This window comes from Tetrahymena thermophila, assembly GCF_000189635.1.
Source record: "Tetrahymena thermophila SB210 genomic scaffold scf_8254811, whole genome shotgun sequence".
Classification (NCBI taxonomy): domain Eukaryota; phylum Ciliophora; class Oligohymenophorea; order Hymenostomatida; family Tetrahymenidae; genus Tetrahymena; species Tetrahymena thermophila.
Window position 1 is genome coordinate 346,396 of NW_002476567.1, and position 19,295 is coordinate 365,690.

A 19,295-nucleotide genomic window follows, 5' to 3' on the forward strand; every position below is an offset into this window, starting at 1 on the left:
AAAAAATATACAGTTTAATTTTCATTATAAATGATTAATTTCTCTTTAAATTTTGGTTATAATTTTTAAATTGGATTTGCGTAAAATTTAAAAGTAGAAGAAAAAATTTCTAATTAATTTTTTAGATTGATAAATTTTTGAATTATGGAAGTAGACTATAAAAACTTAATATCAGTGAAAAATCCATGTAAATATTTTGGCTAATTAGGTTATAATACAAAATAATTTTTAGAATATTTAAGGAGACCAGTAAAATTACCTTAAGTCTTCATTAAGACCTTTTAAAAGTCTAATTCTCCTGACAATCCTCTAAGCAAAAACTCAATATTGTAGACTTATTGTAACAGAAATATGAAATAATTTTTATTCAGAATTTAATAAAAAAACTTAGGAATAGAAGCTTAGAGTCAGCAAGAAAATAGCTTGAAGAACAATAAAGTAGCAGTATTTAAAACAAATTTATTATAAGAAAATCTTCTTCGAAAAGCCCTTAGAGATTAAATCCTAATGAGAAAAATAATGTTAAGTTAAATAAAGCTATTCATTAAATGAGTCCTACTTATAATAATCTAAACAGTAGCTTTGAAATTGATAAGTAATAAGAAAATAGTTACATTTACTATAATTAAGCAAACTAAGTACTATAATCTGAATAATTAAGGAGAGAAATTTATCCTATTCGCACTATACCTTATTTGCCTAAATAAGCTATATTAAAAAGTCCTCCCAAATATAAAATAAAATAGGCTGATATACAAACTAAAGAAGATAGCTTCTTTGATAATATTTAAATGGGTATGGATACACTGTAAGAGTAATCTTCGTAAAAAGAAGATACAAGCTAGGAAGAAGATTCTTAAATATTTATAACAAACAATTAGAATAGTTATAGCAATGTTTCATCAGTAAAATCCTCTTTTGATTAAAATAAAAATTAAATGGGCTCAACAAAAAAAGAATAAAAAATTCATAAAGAGGTTAGCTTAAATACCTATTAATAGAGCTTAAAAAAATAAACCAGCATTTTAATATCAAATAAATCAATTTTAGATTCTGAGATATAGATTAAACAATAAAGTGATATAAGTTCTTCAGAGATTGATTCAAAGCATCTCTTGTACTTACCAAAGTAAGAAAAAGAAGTAGTATAGAAGAAAAATTAATTACAATAAATATAACCTACACAAAACGAAACTTCAAGTGAAAAAATCGAATATATTTCAAGTCACTTCTCTTAGTATTCTCCTAAAAATTAAAAATTTTAGAATAAAGTAGATACTCAAGGATTCAGTTCTTTTTATGATAAATAAGTTAATTAAAGATATTCTATAGAAAAAACTAGTGACTCAGTAATACAATCGCAAAATTAAATAGCAAATTAAGTAAAAAAAAAAACAATTTTTCAAAAAAATAATTTTATTTTTTTAAAACTAATTAGAACCAAAGGAAATAAAAAACTTTGAAATAATTTTTTCAAGGTGTTCTTAAAATGATAGGTCCTATTATTGCATTTAGAAAGCAGTCTATTAAGAGAGAAAGGGCAAGAACAATGCCTAAGAAGAAAACAATATTTAATAAAGATAATTAGAGGCATTCTAACTTAGGAATTCTTACTTCAGGTATGTATTTAAAAATATGATCGAATTTATTGGTTTTTTTTGATATTTTTTTTTTGGTATAAAATAGAATTTATAAAATCAAACAGCTTAGTTAATTCAAATGATGAGTTAGAGTTATTTGATAATATTAAGTAAGATAAGACTCTAATTAATATAGATCTGAATAAAAAGAATCCTAATTAAAAGAGGTACAGTAACATGTATACTTATTAGTCTCTCTTAGAAATTAAAATTTAAAATATGAACTTGAATAAGCAGCTCCTATTTAATAAAATTGAAACTTTTGATGAGGAGGCAGCCAATAAATTAGTATAAGATGGGCTGAATATAAAAAATATAGAGTTAGAAGCAGTAATGTTTTATTTGCTTTATTAAATCTTATTTTTTTTTATTAAATAGAATATAGTAGAAAATGATTTAACTCCTGAAGCTTGGATAAAAAAGATATAAAACATGAATCTACCTTACCAGGCTCGGTGCTTATTTTATAAAGATAAGAAGTATAAATTATACTTTACCTCTTTTTTTTTTGTATTTTTAATTATATTTTATAGAAGAAAACAAAATTTGATTTTAAAATGAATTTTAATCAAACATAATTTGTAAAATAGATATGTTTGGGAAAAAGTAAATATCTTAGAGTATTCAGAAGAGAAAATGAAGTACCTTGTTGAGTTCATTGAGGGAGGTTAAAAAAAATTTGTAAACAGAAATGTAATCGCATTTAGGTATTTTATTTAAAATAAAAATTTTTTTTAAATTGGAAGAAAATTTTTATATTTGATTAATGAAAAATTAAATTTTTTAAAATATTCATATTATTATTAAATAATTAATTACTCTATAAGTAATTGCTATGACATATTTTTATCTATTAAATTAATATAATTTATTTTGATGATTATTATATTTTTATTCAGATTTGAAAAAATGGAGAATATAATTTCAAGGATAGAAACGATAATTAGTAAAAGTAAACTTGTTTAAGATGAGAAAAAATTTTAGATTTTTGTTAGTAAGGTTGATGATTCTTTAGTGGAAAATATGCAGTCAGAATAAAAATAAAGAATTTTTAATTTATGTCTTAGATAAGACTACTTGAAGAATGTAAAAAAGAAAATTTTAAGTGAAGCAATTCTCCATCAAATGTCTTAAGAAGTTGACAAATTATATAAGCATAAAATGAAAGAGATTTTGGTCATTTATTAAATGTAAAAGCCAGAATTTCAAGAATACTTTTATAAAGAAGCAGACCTTGAACCAAGGTTATTATATGCTCCAAGCTTTCCTTTTATGACAAGCATTTATAGAAGTGAAAATTTTGCTTAAATAACAAAGTACTTCCTCTTGAAAAGAAATGTTTTTTTAAAAAATGAGTGCTAAAAATCTCTAAGCTAAGTACAAAATATCAACATTTAGTTTGGGATGAAACCAGCTTTCGATATTTAAATTGAAACAATAAAGCCACCAAAAAATATAGATCAGTTAATAAAAATTTAAGTAATCTTATTATTTTTTATTGTTGATGTTAAGTTAATTTAACTAATAATATTTTGTTTTTTTATAAAGAAAGAAAGCATTGATAACATGAGAATACGTCTAATTACTAATTACAGAGAAAATATGATTCATGAAATTTTTGATAAACTCTAAAAGTTCTATAAATTTTTTGAAACTGATATTGATAAGTATAGAAATTCACTGCTTTTTAGATTCCTAAAAAGAGTGGAATTCTAGATAGTAGAATCCTTAGGTGAAAATGTTTTCAAACACAATTGTTTTATTTGGTTGAAATTTCTTCAATCATTCACCTATCCTGAAATAAAGTTGCTTTCCTAAGAGAATAACAAAATTAAAAATAGTACTCTCACATAAGAAGAAATAGATTTTCAAGTAAAACAAATTAAACTTAGTGAAGTATGGGTTTGCAATAATAAATAGCTACTAAACTTGAGAGTAGTTTGCACTGATTAGGGTAAAATAGCTTTCTAACCTGCCTTTGAAGAAATATTTTAGCAGCTTTGCTAACCCATTCACATGTTAAATGAAATGGTAAACAGTTTCTAAAAATTAGAAAAAACAGTGGTACCTTTGCTGGATTTTGATCTTCCTGAAACATACAAGATAGACCATGGTCCTTATGTTAATACAGTTAAAGATTTCATTTTTTCATTTATATAGGCTTAATGGGATACATATTTAACTCCTATTGTAGAAAAATATAGCTAATTTAGCCACTTTTTCTTGGAAGAATCAACACAAGTCTTTTAAATTTTTAAGGAAGGAAGTGAAATGAATTAAAATTTTAGCATCAGTGTTTTCCTATTAGATGCTTAACTCTATTCTTAATCAAATAAATAAAAAGTTTCACAAAATCAGCCATAGTAAAACCAATCAAATAAATCTTGGATTACTTCTTAAGTTTAAAATGTATAAAATTAACAAAATGCTAACTATATAAGCAATAATTTTGGTGCTTAATCAAATAACTTAAATGTGACAAATAATTTTGTATAAAAATCAAATTAAAAGATTTTTGAAAAAGGCTTAGCTAATATTTTGTTGGATATGACTATTGTCAGAGAAAGCGGTAATATATATTCTCTAAATTAATTGAAAGATACTAATAGAATAAGAGAAATTCTAAGAAAACTGCATGAAGATATCTAAAAAGCTAAAATGTTAGAATGTGATATTGTAAAAACACCTCTATTTTTCATAAATGTGTAACCATGTAAGAAAAATACAGTTTTTTTTGGGATGAATGCTAAAACTACCATACTGAAATCGATTGCTTTTATCATTTAGTAAAATATTGGAACTCTTCAAGAAAGCTTTGAGCATTTTAAACTTAAAATTTCTAAGTATCCAACTAATGAAGAAGAGCTTGTATAAAGCAAAATTATCATTTCAGGTTGTGAAAGTGATATTGAAAATTTTTAAACAGAGGTAAATAAAATAAATTGTTAATTTAAAAGAAAATAATTAGTTCATAAAAATTTATTACTTAAATTAACATATAAATAAAAATGAGTAGTTAAATTTAATTTAATTTTTTCATAAAAATTTCAAATTCTTCTAAAGTATTTAGTTAATTATAAACTGATAGAAAGAAACAAATTATAATTTCATGATAATCTAAGTTAAATTTATTTTATTTAGATTAAAAATATAGGATAGTATATTGATTTAATAGAAGAATTTTACTTTTAAATGAACCCAACTACATGGGAGGCTTATTGGATGCTTTATACATGTCCTTAGTTAGTAAGAGAAAAATTATAATAATCTAAATAAGTAATTGCTTAGCAAGAAAAGAAATTTATTGATTCTCTTGATAAAGAGAGATAATTGCTCCAACTAAAAATAGAAAACATTTTTCAGGATTTCTAAACTGTAAAAAATTTTAATAATTATCAGCTAGCTAAAGATTATTGCATGGAAGCCTAATCATTAAATGAATAAATTAATGATGCTATATATTAAGGATAGTAGATAAATAAGAGAGAACAGCTTCTATAACTTTAATGTAAAAATTAATTTTGAACCACTAATTTTTATTTTAAGATTTTTAATAAAAAATAATATTTATTAGTAACAAAATATGTTCTGCTTGAGTAAATTAAGCAACAATCTATTTACTTTATAAAATTATGGGAGCTGGCATTTTAGCTTTAAATTGACAGACATAAGTGGATGCTTGGTTCTTTGATGAAAATTTCATTTGAATAATTTAAGTAAAAGATACTAGAGTATGATCATAATAAAGAAGAAATAAAGGTAAAAATACAAGAGTTGGTGGAGGACAAAAGCATTATTAAAGTAATTTAAGAAATCTAAAAAGACATAGACTAATCAAGAGTAAAATAATTATATTATTCATCTATATCAATTTATAATATAAAAGTACTTAATAAACAAACTTTTATTTAAAAAAGGAAATATCATGGATGATAGAGTATTTGACTACAGAAGCTATGATCAAAAAACCTCAATTCTTTAAAGATTTGTTTAGAGAATGTAATTTACCAATGATAGAACCAAATGAAGATATGAGCTTAAAAGCATTAATAGATGTAGATTTAATTCATTTTAGAGACTAAATTCGTGAATGTAGTGAAAGGGCAGATAATGTCTTCAATACAGAAAAATAACTATAACAAATACAAGACAGATTAAAAGAAACTCTTCTCGAACTCATAGAATATAGGGAAACATTTATCATTAGCAATTTGTCTAACTTATAAAAAATTATTGTAGAACAAAACAATTCAATTCAAGAAATTAAAAATTCGGAAAGAGAAAAGTTAGCTCCAAAATATACCTAAGAGATAGATTAAAAAGTGCAATCTGTGAGTTTTAATATAGGAAAAATTTAAGAATTTTAGCAGCTTTATGTAAAACCTTTGAATTTATTATTCATTCTTTTTCTATAATAAATAATTAAATTAATATTTAGGTGTAAGCAGGAAATATAATAGATACTATTGAATATGAAAAAAAGACAAACTCTTTAATGAAACCCTTTCATTAATCAGAAAGTTTTTGGAGAGGAGTAATAAGATTTGTTAGAGAAAATAACTCTCTCTTTGAAACAGATTTTAATTTTGATTATGACAATTAAATTTAAAGCTTATAAAAGTTTATTTTACAATTTAAAGATGATAAAAAGTAAACAGATAATTGATTGTTTTAAACGAGTTAGCAATAGCTAAAATATCTCTACTTAACTTCTCTTTAAACATAATGTATGATTTAAATCTTCAGATGAATTTAAGAAGAAGAAATATTTTGAGAAAAAAAGTCTTTGTTAAAATTACTTTATAAAATTATTAAAAAAATAAAATAAATAATAAATATTATTTATTTATTTAATTAGCTATTTAAAATAATTTATATTATTGATTGTTTTAATTCAATTTTTTAGTAAATTTTATTATCATTTTTCAATAATATTCACTATCTCGTGATCAATAGAAAGCTATACAACTAAATCGTATTAATTTTTTTAGAGTTAATTGTCAATATAGATTTATGGGTGTAGTGACTTCCAAAAATAATCAACAAACTAATCAAGCTATTCATCCGTCATTCCTTTACCTGTTTTCGCTATCATTTTATGTTCAGCGTCTTTTCTCCATTACCTACTGAAGTTGTAATCTTCAGGAGTTATAATTAATAGAGAGTGAAGAGAATCCCAAAGTTTGTAGTACTCTTTCAATTTTTCTTAGCAATCCTTAGCAAATTATAAATCATTTTCATTATTAATTGGATTTAATTATTTTAATTAGCACTCTCTTAAACCTATTTATATACAAAACAAAATATTTAAATGTAAATAATAGAGATTTATTTACATACCTATAAACCACCCTTCAAAAATAACAATATCTGGTAGCTATGGATAGTTCTTATATCCATTTATATCACCTTACCCATTGTGAAGTGATTTATCAAATATAGGAATATTTATTGGTAGTTTTTACTCATTTATTTATTTAAATACTTAGTATAGAGAATTTATATCGTGTGTTCCTGGAGGTCCTCTGTATTTTATTCTAGGATCTTTCTCTTAAAGTTTGAGTCTATCCTCATAACTTAAATAAAAATCATCAATAGAAAAAACCATCACATTTTTACCATCCTATTCTCCTATTCTTTAGATTAAATTACTAAAGGTAGTTTTTCCAGCGCCTTGTACCCCTAAGACTCCTGATATTACTGAACTCAATCCTGATAGATTATTTACATTAAATTATAAATATTAAAAAATTTTATATACCTCTTTTTTGTTTGATGTTTATCAGATGATTGTAGTAAGGAAGAACATAATTCCAATAGGAATCGAATATTGATTAAATGGGAATCTTATTTTCAGTAGAATAGTTTATCAAAATTTCTTAAAACTTTTCGAAATGATTTATCTATGATAAAAGCTTATCTTTTAATTAATCTTCATTTTATAAGCTCTAAAATGAGTAAGGCAATACTTTCTTACCTACTTAGTCAATTAATGACTAAAGCTGTTAATTATTTGAAGTTAAATTCTTCAACAAATTATGGTACACGCTTACTTTATTGTTCATAATTTGTAATTTTTTTAAAATAATATTTATTAGCAATAAATAAGTAAACAAGTAGCTTTTAGAATTCTACCAAAAATAAAAGTTATTAAATATTTGCTTAATAAATAGAAAAATATTTGATAAAATTAGCAAATTGCATCAATATTTATCAAAATTATTTAAAATATGACGATTATTATAAAAATTATTTGCAATAGGATTTTGGATATTTTTAAAATATTTATTTTTATTCATAAATTAATTTAAAAATAAAAATTCTAATTTAAAAAAAGAGTAAATTTAATTTAGATATTTATTTATTTACTGCTATACAAATAGAAATATTTTTTTAAGAAAATAAATATTTTCAAAAAATTTTTTAATAAATAAAAATTTTAAAAGTAATTATCTGAAATTGAGAAAGACTTAAAAATGAAAAATTAATGGTATTAAAAATTCTTTCAATAAATTAATATTATTTATATTATATTTGTCATATTTAAATTGAAGGAACTCTTAGAAATAATTAGTATAAATTTTTTTGGTGTGTTTACATTAAAACAAATAGATAACTTTTAGAGTATTAAAAATATATGAAAAGATTTTTGAAAATGTTTTAATAAAGAGCTGAAAAAAAAATGGGATGTGTTTATCAATAATAGGTTGCCTGATCATCCATCAATAATAAATAACATGTTGTTAAATTCTAAATTTTTTTGATTTATATTTTGTGTAAATTGAAATATATTTTTGGAATTAAATAATTGAGATTGTATATTTATTTATTATTAATAGATAGATAATAGATTTTAGTCATAAAAAATTGCTATTTTAATTTGTAAGTAGTAAGAATTTGTAAGACAATAAATTAAACAAATTAACAAATAAATCTATTCAATTAATCAATTTTGATAGTAGGATAACTAAAAATATATCATAGCACTAGCAAATTTTAACAATTAAAATTTTTTGAAACCAATAAAAATGAAGCAAAGCATATAGAAAGAGACTGGTAATTCATTTTTTCTTCTTCGTTGCAATAATATAAAATTATTTAGACTAATTTGCCATTAAATATTTTTTTAAAAAGAGCTTCTCAAGAATAAATTATCTTCCTACTTAAAGGATTTCTAAAAAATAACAGATTGGCCATCTGTTAATAATTGGCTTTTAAAGCTAGAACAAGCTTTCAAAGATCATCCTACTCCATACTTAGAAGATAAATTAGTTTTAGCCAAAAGATTAAGCTAATGTCTAAATCATAATTTACCTGTAGGCACTCATAAATCAACTTTAACAGTTTATAAATTGATTTTTAATAATCTCAAACTTATCCATGATATTGATGATTCTCCTGATTCTGTAAAAAAACACATATCTAAAAATCTCCATATATTTAGCTTAGGGTTATTTCCCTTTTTTTCTGGTGCATCAGCTCAAGTAAATATTTTAAATTATTTTTAGCAATACAATTTTTTAGATAAACATCGTTTTTTACACAAACCAATTATTAAATATGCCATCAAGAGCATAGTTAAGATTTAAATACCATTGAAAAAAAATAAACTCAATTTTATTGTAAATAAAGTTGAAGCCAGATATTTTAGATATAATAGAAACTCACTTTTGCCCATTAGAAATGGATTTAATTCCTTGCTCCGTCGGATTAATTGTTAGTATTTTACCAGGTGTAGTTGAGAATAATGAAGAAATTTAGCGCAAAACATTTTAGATATTTGAGTAATTGTAAGTTAAGATAGGTAAATATATGATAATTTGGTAAATTTTAAATATTTATTCACTAAAAAGGTAAGAAATATTTATACGGGGCTTTATGGCTGAGCATTTTAAGGTTACCAAGGACGAGAGTAGCAGCATATACTTGCTTGTCAAAGTTATTTAAAAAAAATGATTAATAAAATCTTGCTTCTATTGATATCGAACCTCATATAATTAAAAAATTGCAATAAAGTAACTAATTTACACAAGAAGAAGTTTTTTTCTCACAAACTGAGGAAACTACAGAAAATTATTCCCCATTTATAAAAGTGTATGAATAGCAAAGAAACTTAGATTTAGGTAATTTTCTGAAATTTTATTAACTTGTTCATATAAATAAAAAACTTTTTTTTGTAAAATAGTATTTTTATTTTTAATATTTAAATTGTAAATTAAAAGAGATTAATGTAAATTTATAATGTAGGTGTAAGGAATATTGAAGATTAGCATTTAGAAGAAGATCATATATTCAATGAATAAGAGGTTATGCTTCAAAATATAAGTAACTTCTTTTGAAAATTTGATTGAAGTAGAATTAGTTTTTTAAAATTAAAATTAAAATAGACGAAGTTAAAAACTAAGACGATTTCAATGCAAGGTTTCCAAATAAAAGCGCTTTAATATTAAATGCACTTGTTTAGACACTCGAAGATGAAAATAACTAAACGAAAAAATTTGGTTTAGATTTTCTTTTAAACTATTTTCCTATCTTAGGAGATTCATTAAGCGAGTCTGATAAATTGGTTTTAACACAATGCGTGTTATATCTATTTTTAAAAAATGAGTATTCTATAGTGTGGAAATGTCATTAGTGGCTTTTTGGTGAAGCTGATATAAATAGTAATTTTTAGATTGGAGAACATAACAGAGTGGTAAATGATTACTTTATAAAAAATGCTATAATAAATATATTTGATCACAGTCACTCAGATTTGAATGCTCCAATAAAGATAATTCAAACATTTTATATGAAAAACAATCACATGATTGCAGACTCTCTCAAAACTATTAGTTTTTATTTGATAAAATACATAAAATAGCATTTTGAAAATTAAGTAAATAGATTTAAAATTTAATTAAAGATTAATCAATTGATAAAATCTAATGATTTTATTTAATTTAATTATTTTTCTAATTAGTTAAATTTAAATTTTTATTAATTAGGAAGTATAAAAGAGCTCGTTGAGATTGTTTGAATGTGTTTATAATTACTTTGATGTTATTTTCTCAAGTTTGTGTGATCATTATGATGAATTAATTAAATAAAACTTGGAGAATTAATTAAGAAAAGATTTTTACTTTAATGAAAAAGTTTATACACTTGAATTGATAGAATTTACTTTTATTAAAATGTTTGTTTATCACTCTGAAATGGAGTTTTCAGAATTAAGCAAAACAATTTAACCTCTTATATCAAGGCTAATTTCATATCTATCTGATGAAGTTAGGTAATTTTTATAATTTTATTTTTATTTTTTTCTCTTAAATTTTTTAAATTATTTTAAAGCAACGTAATAGATGATTAGCATTCAATTCTGCTCAGATGTATTTTTTAACTTACTGAATATTTAAGAAAAATATTAGAAGAATTGGAAAAGAGTGGGAGTGATATTAAATTGCTTCAGATGGATGAGACTTATGAATTTTATGTTTAGACATTTGAAAAATACTATTTAAGGTTGTGTTATCTTTTAACAGAAACTTTAAACGAGGAAAAATTATAAAAAAAGCAAAATAAAACAAATTAAATTGAGCTATTGATAGATCCTATGGATTCTAAGCTTCATTCACAAAATTCAGGAAACTAATAGCAGTAAAGTTAATAAAACTAGCTTTAATAGCAAGCTTCGAATAGATTAAGCGATTAGTCACGTAAGGAAATAGAAGATTAAGCAGAAAATACCCAAAAAAGGTATGAGGAGTGTCTTTATAACATGTTTGACTAATCTTCTAAAATTATTTTAAGTCTGCATAAACTCTACTTGGGGTATTACAATTGGCAAATAAAATTTGACAGTGCACCTGAATGGATTAAAAAGATATATTTAATTATAGAAATAAGCAAGTAATATTTCCCAAAGATTGAGCTTTTTTGCATAGACAGCCTTATAGAAATAGTCACTTATAAATGCAAACATTAAGATAGATTTAATCTTTTATAGTGTTTTGTAGAAGAAGACTCGAAAATTACATAAATTACTAAAATTCTTTGGTCCAACCTTGAATTATCTAATCAACAAAAGAGAATCATTGACTATCTTGTAATTCTAATGAATAAATTTCCTAAACTATTTACAAATGTTGTTGAATCTTCTTTTAAGCAAAAGTAAATTTATTTTATGCCTAAACTAAAAAAATTACCTGATTTATTTTTTTTAAATTAAAGATAAAAAATTAATTCAAATTCATATAAAAACTGCTATTTTTATCTAAATAATATTTTTTATGATCAGTAATAGCCTTAAGTTATAATCAGCGATGAAAGGATTTATGACTTTCTATAGAATGACAAATAATTACATAACCAAAAATAGCTCAAGCAATTTGGGTTGTGGTTTATTTTAGATGCTAGATCTCTTATCAAATAAAAATCCAATATTGAGAAATGTTGTGAAAACATTTTTGATGGAAAATACAGCTTTATTATTTAGGGTACTTGATCCGTTTTTGATCGAGCTTTTGGAGTGTTAGCATAACTGCCGAGTATAATATAAGTATTCGAATTTGTTTATTTATGAAGAATCCTATGATTGTTAGAGAATTTTATATTTGATTAAATTGCTTGAATAAACCTTAGAAATCTTGAAAGATATTTTTGTGAGCTACATTTTTTCTGTTAAAATAAGCTCTCACCTTTCAAATAAAATCAGATCATCTAAATTTTATGTAAAATTTATTCTTTTTACTTTTAAAATACTCATATTATTTTATTTATTTAGAACTAATTTGATTTATCAAATGCAACTTATATGGATGTTATTTGCAATATAACTGTAAGATTTATTTAGGGTTAAACACCTTTAGATTTACTTGAAAATAGAAAAGAAGCACTTTCTATGAGCTTTGTCTCTTCAGATGACGAAGAAGAGGGGAATGAATAAGCAGAAAATTTAAAAAATACCAAATTAAATAATTAAATTAGTGGAGATAATTTAGAATCTCCTAAATTAACATAGAAGTAACATAGCAAAAGAAAGAGAGAATAAGCTCATGAAGAGTAATTTAGATTAGAAAATTAATAGATAAACTCTTTATGCAGCGAATATCTTGACAAACTCATTTAATATGCTGAAAACAAATCTACAGCAATTAAAATTCTCAACTTAACATTAGAAAAAATTCTAATTACTTTAAAGTTTTTGATTTAGAATAAAAATTTAGTCATTTAAGTTGAGCTAATTAACTTGATATAATCAATTGTAATGAAATTTAAGCAAATTTGTAAAAAGAAGAGCTAAGCAGATTAAATACCATCTTAATCTTAAGTTTAACAGCAATAATAAAACTAAAATAGCTTAATTCAAAATAATCAAAAGGTTACTTCATCAGTTTAAGGAGGATTTAAAATTGCAGAAGAAAGTCTTAGAAATGCAATTGAAATGTTTGGCAGTTAGTTATTTTTTTCTAATCTTTTAGAAGGTTTTGAACTTTCAGAAGATCCTTTCGTTAGGAGTAGGTATATTTATGTAATAACTATAGGTATTTGGACTCTAAGTGATGCTTTTAGCGAAGAAAATTTAAAAGATATAGTAACTCTTATTTTTGTTAAATATTATGCCGTCCTTAAATCAGTCAGGATGTAAGATATTATACAATCTACAGACTTAACAGAGGAAGGAGAATTTTCAAATAACGAAGAAATTTCAGATTTATCGTAAAGTGCTGCTGCTTCTATTATTCAAAATAGCATCAAAGAGAATTATTTTACAAGAGATAGAGCATAACAAGGAGGTTAATATGAAACAGATATGGGATTTGAATATTAAAAAGGGTATGCTAGAAATAAATCAACTAAGAAAAGAACTATGTTTTTGGGAAAAAATACCTAAAATGATTAAAGTAATAAAAGCAAAAAAAACTCTGCATAAAACGCAAATAGCTAAACAAACTAGAGTTTATTAGATGAGAATAAAGAATCGATTTCTGATTAAAAAAAAAATATTAGAAACGAAGAAGAAGAAGATCATGATGAAGATGATTACTTAAAAAGTGAATAAGAAATGAATTTATCTTCTCAATTTAAATGCTAAGAAATTAGAAATATTTGTGACTCTATAAAATCGATATTAAATTACTTTTTACAGTTTAAGGATTCAAATGGAATGACATTTGTATCTCTTTAAAATAATTAATCTCCAACTAAATCTATCTCATAAGCTATCAATCAGTAATAATAGCATTATAAAATGGCTTCTGCTTTATATGACATCATAACGCTAAAATTCCTGAATAGTAATGCTCTCATGTCTAATTCAAGCAATAATAACTCTTAGAATTAATAGTATCAAGATCGTTTCTCGTACCTCCCATCAATAAACATTTAAAGTAACTCAACAGCTTCCACTTCTACTGCTGCCGATTCAAGATCTAGTAGTTCTTCTTAAACTAATCTTGATCCTTTATCTCAATTAAATTTCCAATGTTTGAAAGAGAAGTAACACCCTGTAGCATGCAACTTAATTATGCTGGAATTACCAAATCTGATTACTTCTTACCTGAATTGCTGGAGCTTGAGCAGTAATACAGATTCGAATCTAATTTTTAATAGGTAAGGTACTAAATTTTACAACTTCTCCTAATTTGAGGGCTACAATTAAAGGCTATAAAAAATATTAAATTACCTGTCAGATTCAAATAATGATTTCCTCTTTCAGGATTTGATAAAAGTTGAAATTCTATCAGTAATCTATCCCCTGATCCAATAGTTCCCCATACAAACCCTTCATGCTTTCTTGTAAATTTGGATTCATCAGTGTGATTCATCTTTCTTTGTCCCTTACAGCTAGAGAGATAGAAGTTAATCTGCAAATATATTTTAAATAAACTAAGCTGCTAACAATATCGTATGTTAAGACAATTAAGAAAAAGTAATGACAAAAATTTTGGAAATCATTAGCTATATGAATGTGAAAATAGATTATATAATTACCAGTTTAGCTAAGTCTCCAACAATTCAGTCTATTAGAAACTATTACATCTAAAGGTTGTAAATGCCTAAAGATTAAGCTCTAATTAATTCACAAATAGCATAGCAAGAGTCTTAAATTCTATTTTTTTTATTTGAGCTTATTTCTTATTAATATTTAGATCTTACATCATCACAGAATCAGTAAATAATATCTTCTTTCTGGTTCTAATTGGTAGCATTTTTATCAACCTTCAATACATCTAAGCATCCCACTACATGCATATGGGTTTTAGATATTGTTCTTGCTGCATCTAGGAAATACAGTCCCAAAGAAATTTTAAATGAAAAGAATATCCGTCAAGATCTCCATGAGCTTATTAAAATCCATTTGACAAATTTAGCAAACTTTTCGATATAGAAAATACAATTTAACTCTACAACTGAGAGAAATTTTACTTAACGTTCATCTGTCAAGCAACCTCAAAAATCTCAAGCAGCTGATTAACCATAACAACAACAACAACAACAACAACAACAACAACAACAACAACAACAACAACAACAACAACAACAACAACAACAACAACAACAACAACAACAACAACAACAACAACAACAACAACAACAACAACAACAACAACAACAACAACAACAACCATTCTTTGAACTTTTTGCTCCTTTTTCTCCCACAATATACGAACTATTTGATAATTATTAGAGGAATTTTAATACGAATTAAACACAAGATCTACATAGCTTTGATGGAAACATTAGTTTCAGTAATAGTGATGGTTAAAAAATTTCAAATTAACAACAAACTGAATCTAATTTACTAAACTCGAACCCTATCTACTACGAAATAGAAAAAAATCTTTTCCAAATTAACCAATCTACAAATTAAAATTAGACAGAGGAGTTAACTTTAGAAGAAAGAAGAAGCTCTTTTTGTAGTAACTACTCATTTTCTTCTTCTTCAGCTAATTCTCATCCTCTCTTAACAAGAGATTAATATTCTTTCAAAATTAGTCTCTTATCATATAAAGCTCTGAGATCTTTGCTTTATGAAGTCCTTCAGAATTGCTTTGATAGTTAATAAAAAATTTTATAAACTGCAAAAGACATTCTGGGTACTGTAATTACTAAAGCCTTTTCAGAAAAGAAAAATTCAAGCCACCAACTGATTTTAGTAGAATGTGCAAGTGATTTATGCAACAAACTTCTCACTTAATCTCCAGATTTTATTATGAAAGAATTCAGAAAGAACTTGCTTGAAATATTTACATCGAATGTAAATTTGATTTAACAAATCTTTATTATTTACAAATATTCAAATATAAAATTTGACAACATTTTTATTTCAATAGGATTTCTTTAAGTGCAATATTAGAATCCTAAACTACTGGAGAAGTATTATTAATTGGCTTGATGAAAGTGGAAATCTTTTCACAGAATTCTTTGAACGGTAAGCAATAAAAAAATAAATTTTAATATATAAAAAACAAAAAAATTTAAAAACTTTTAGAAAATAAATTTTAAATTAAATAATTAGCTAAATTTTTTATTAAAAATAGTGAAAGTTTCTTTTAAAGTTTGCTTAGTAAGAGTGAAGAAACTAATTTAAAGATAAGAAAATTTTAGAGAATCTGCTTTATAATATACAGTGGTCGCTAAGATAAGTATCATAAACAGCTAACTTTGCTGTTGGAAAACATAGGAGATATAATTAAAAACATTTAAAATTAAAGTCATGAGTTATTAATTTTGGTAAATATTATTTAAGACTTTCACTTAATCAATTTTTATTTTATAAATGAACTTTTTATTTTTAATTTTTGATTAATTAAAAAAATCTTTAAATTTTAATTAAATTAATTTATAAATATAATAAATTAGGTTCTGTTCTGCTTACGTATTCTAATATTAAGACTAAGTCCCAGAGTATTAAATGAATTGCTTAGAAATACTTGGCCGATTTTATTAACTCTTTTGCTTCAAATTTTTGACAAAAATAATAAACTGTAAAGCTCATCATAATATGCAAATTAAATTTTAGGTAGTACCTTCACTTCATCATAATAAACTAGTACTTCCTAAAGCCCTATAAATCCAAATTTAGTCTTAGCTGCACTCAAACTGATTGAGCAAATATCTTATGTCTAACTAGAAGAATTCTATTTACATCAATGGATGTTTTTATTAGACTGTAAGCCATTCTTCTTTTTAAAATTTAAATTTATTTATTTATTATGAATCATCAATTTAAAAAGCTAGAATTTTTAATTATAAAATGCAAACTAACTTGATAAATAAAAAAGAAATTTAGCATTTTTAATTTTCGAAAAAGATTTGCTAAAAATATCACAAAAATGAAATTGTCATTAATTATTTTTAAATTCAATATCAAGCAAATTTATTTAAAAATTTAGGCAAAGCTTGAATGCTTTTATTCAATTTTTTTAAAAATTGAATTTTGAAATAATTACTGTATTTCATCCGCTGAGCACAATTTCTTTTTTTAATTAATTTCTTATTATTTAAATTCTAAATATTAATTCAAAAACTAAAATAATCAACCCAACCAACAAGATTATAAAAAATAGAAGATATTTTTAAATTGCAATATATAAACTTTACATACCCAGTTTACAAATTAAGCAATATATTTTCTCTTGTTACATTTATAGATTTCATCTTAAAAATAATAATTTTTAACTAAAATTGCTTTTTTGCTTAAGCAGACAAAATGACACGATTTTTGAGATTCAAATTTATATCAAATAATCTAGATTTTTATTTGCTAGAAACTTCAACCCATCTTTTATTATTAATTTGAATTTTTTCATTTGATGGTCAATTTTTTAGAATTATTAAATTTAAATATCAATCAGTAATTGCTTGAATTTGATTAATTTTTAAAATTACATTCAACCTTTTAAAAAACCAGATTTTGGAATTTAGATCTAAGCTCATGATGGATAGCTTAATAACAATAGTTAGCATCCATCTACAAACAATAAATTCAAAGGATAAATTAATTAGATCGCTTAAAATACTTCTATAAGTGAAGAAAAATTAATATCCCCATTTAGCACAGTTCCTCTACTCACTAGCTATTTCCCCTCTCTCCACAAAGTAGATTACCAAAATAAACTACTAGAAGATGATGTGTCCTCTGATGTATAGAAAAAATCTAGAAAGATAATATTCACTTAATCTCATGTAAGCAAATTATAAAAAATATTTAATATCTTATTTACATTAATTGTACAATTTTAATACCTTTAAAAAAAAACATTTGTAAAAGATTATGAGAAATAATACTATACTAATATAAAATTAGCTTTCTACTTCTATCTCATAAAATTTCAGTAAAGGCTAATATAAATTCACGAATTGGCTTTTCTTTTTGAAAATGCCAAGAATTGATTTAGCTTTTTATTTTATACACTATGTTAATAAATTCTAGAATTATTTTGGAAGGAACAATTTATCATTTTTGTTTGTTAATTTTTAAAATTAAATATAATTAAAGGTAGAAGACATTGAAGAAATATAGAGTAAAATATTGTTCTTCTGTTAGTATATAATAAACTTAAATCAACAAAGATGGAATGTTGACTTGAAATAATTAGAATCTATAATAGAGTGTGATTTCATAGATTTCGATTTATATATTTATCGCTAAGACAAGAGTGCAAACAAAAAATAATATCAAATATAACATTTATGAAAGCAAAATAAAAAGTATCTAAATAATTAAAAATTTTATATTAATAAGATTAAAAGTTAATTGCTTCTGAGAAATAAACGAATCACAAATAAATTTAGATAATTAAAAGAAAAATAAAAGAAAAATAATCTAAAGAAGGCAATATCTTACACAAGATAAAATAATCTTTTTCATATCAAAACAAAATCAACTTGTAAAATTAAAATTAATTATATAATTCATAGTTCATTAATTATTTTCAAGAATAATCTAATGAGCGAACATAAAATAATAAATAATAGCTTAACCATTAAGAGTATGACTAATTATCTAAAAATTAGAGTGTTTATTTATGTATTCATGATTGATAATATAAGAATAACTAATAATTTTATTTATATTTGTAGTTTTTTAAGTAAATTAATTTCATAATACAAATCATTCTTACTTTTTTGCAGAAATGTTTAGTTTTTGATATTTATTTGAAAATAAGTAAAATTAAACTAATTATCATTTTAAAAAATCTATTAATTACCTATCTGCCAACATTTTTTATTTATTTATTTACACTTAACTTGTAATATTGAGTTTTTGATAAAATATTAAAGTCTTTTATTCAAAATATTTAATGTTTTTTAGTATTATAAAAGATGTACTTTAATAATTATACCAGAATTATCAAATTAGTAACTTAAGAATTATTAGGATAAATCATAATTAGAATAGAAGTACTTATTTTTACCAATGCAAATTAAAGAAGTAAAAATAATTGGAATTCATAATATCAATATTATAGAAATGAGTATACCATACCAATTTTATATAAATAATGGTGAAGGAAAAATATAGTTTTTTTAAATTATCAGAATCAAGTATTTGAGTAAAGCATTTATTGAATTCATAGTTACCATTTTTTGAATGGAATTATTTAAATTCTAATTAAAATACTTGTATTTATTAAAAATACAAAAATTTTATCAGGCTAAAAGTGAATA

General features: G+C 23.3%; 3 protein-coding genes across 3 annotated transcripts; 2 read left to right on the forward strand and 1 right to left on the reverse strand. All coding sequences in view use genetic code 6, as the record gives it.

The window, feature by feature from the left end:
• Positions 1-144: 144 nt before the first annotated feature.
• TTHERM_00069350 (hypothetical protein) lies at positions 145-6,306 on the forward strand (the record flags this gene model as incomplete). The annotated part of the gene is made up of 12 exons (XM_001007773.2): positions 145-329; positions 392-1,382; positions 1,439-1,619; positions 1,687-1,970; positions 2,019-2,119; positions 2,231-2,347; positions 2,540-3,119; positions 3,189-4,568; positions 4,782-5,148; positions 5,215-5,480; positions 5,558-6,016; positions 6,079-6,306. 12 exons carry the CDS (start codon positions 145-147, stop codon positions 6,304-6,306), a joined length of 5,139 nt encoding a protein of 1,712 aa, XP_001007773.2.
• A 252-nt stretch (positions 6,307-6,558) lies between these two features.
• Positions 6,559-7,705, reverse strand: TTHERM_00069340 (glycerate kinase; the record flags this gene model as incomplete). The annotated part of the gene is made up of 3 exons (XM_001007772.1): positions 6,559-6,923; positions 6,981-7,352; positions 7,402-7,705. 3 exons carry the CDS (start codon positions 7,703-7,705, stop codon positions 6,559-6,561), a joined length of 1,041 nt encoding a protein of 346 aa, XP_001007772.1.
• A 963-nt stretch (positions 7,706-8,668) lies between these two features.
• On the forward strand, positions 8,669-18,321 carry TTHERM_00069330 (dopey, amine-terminal domain protein; the record flags this gene model as incomplete). Its single annotated transcript, XM_001007771.2, has 15 exons — positions 8,669-8,696; positions 8,775-9,124; positions 9,273-9,444; positions 9,494-9,763; positions 9,888-9,965; positions 10,028-10,518; positions 10,628-10,911; positions 10,971-11,789; positions 11,917-12,349; positions 12,403-15,879; positions 15,956-16,053; positions 16,163-16,355; positions 16,485-16,794; positions 17,536-17,810; positions 18,124-18,321. The coding sequence occupies 15 exons, from the start codon at positions 8,669-8,671 to the stop codon at positions 18,319-18,321; spliced, it is 7,476 nt and encodes a 2,491-aa protein (XP_001007771.2).
• Positions 18,322-19,295: the final 974 nt, after the last annotated feature.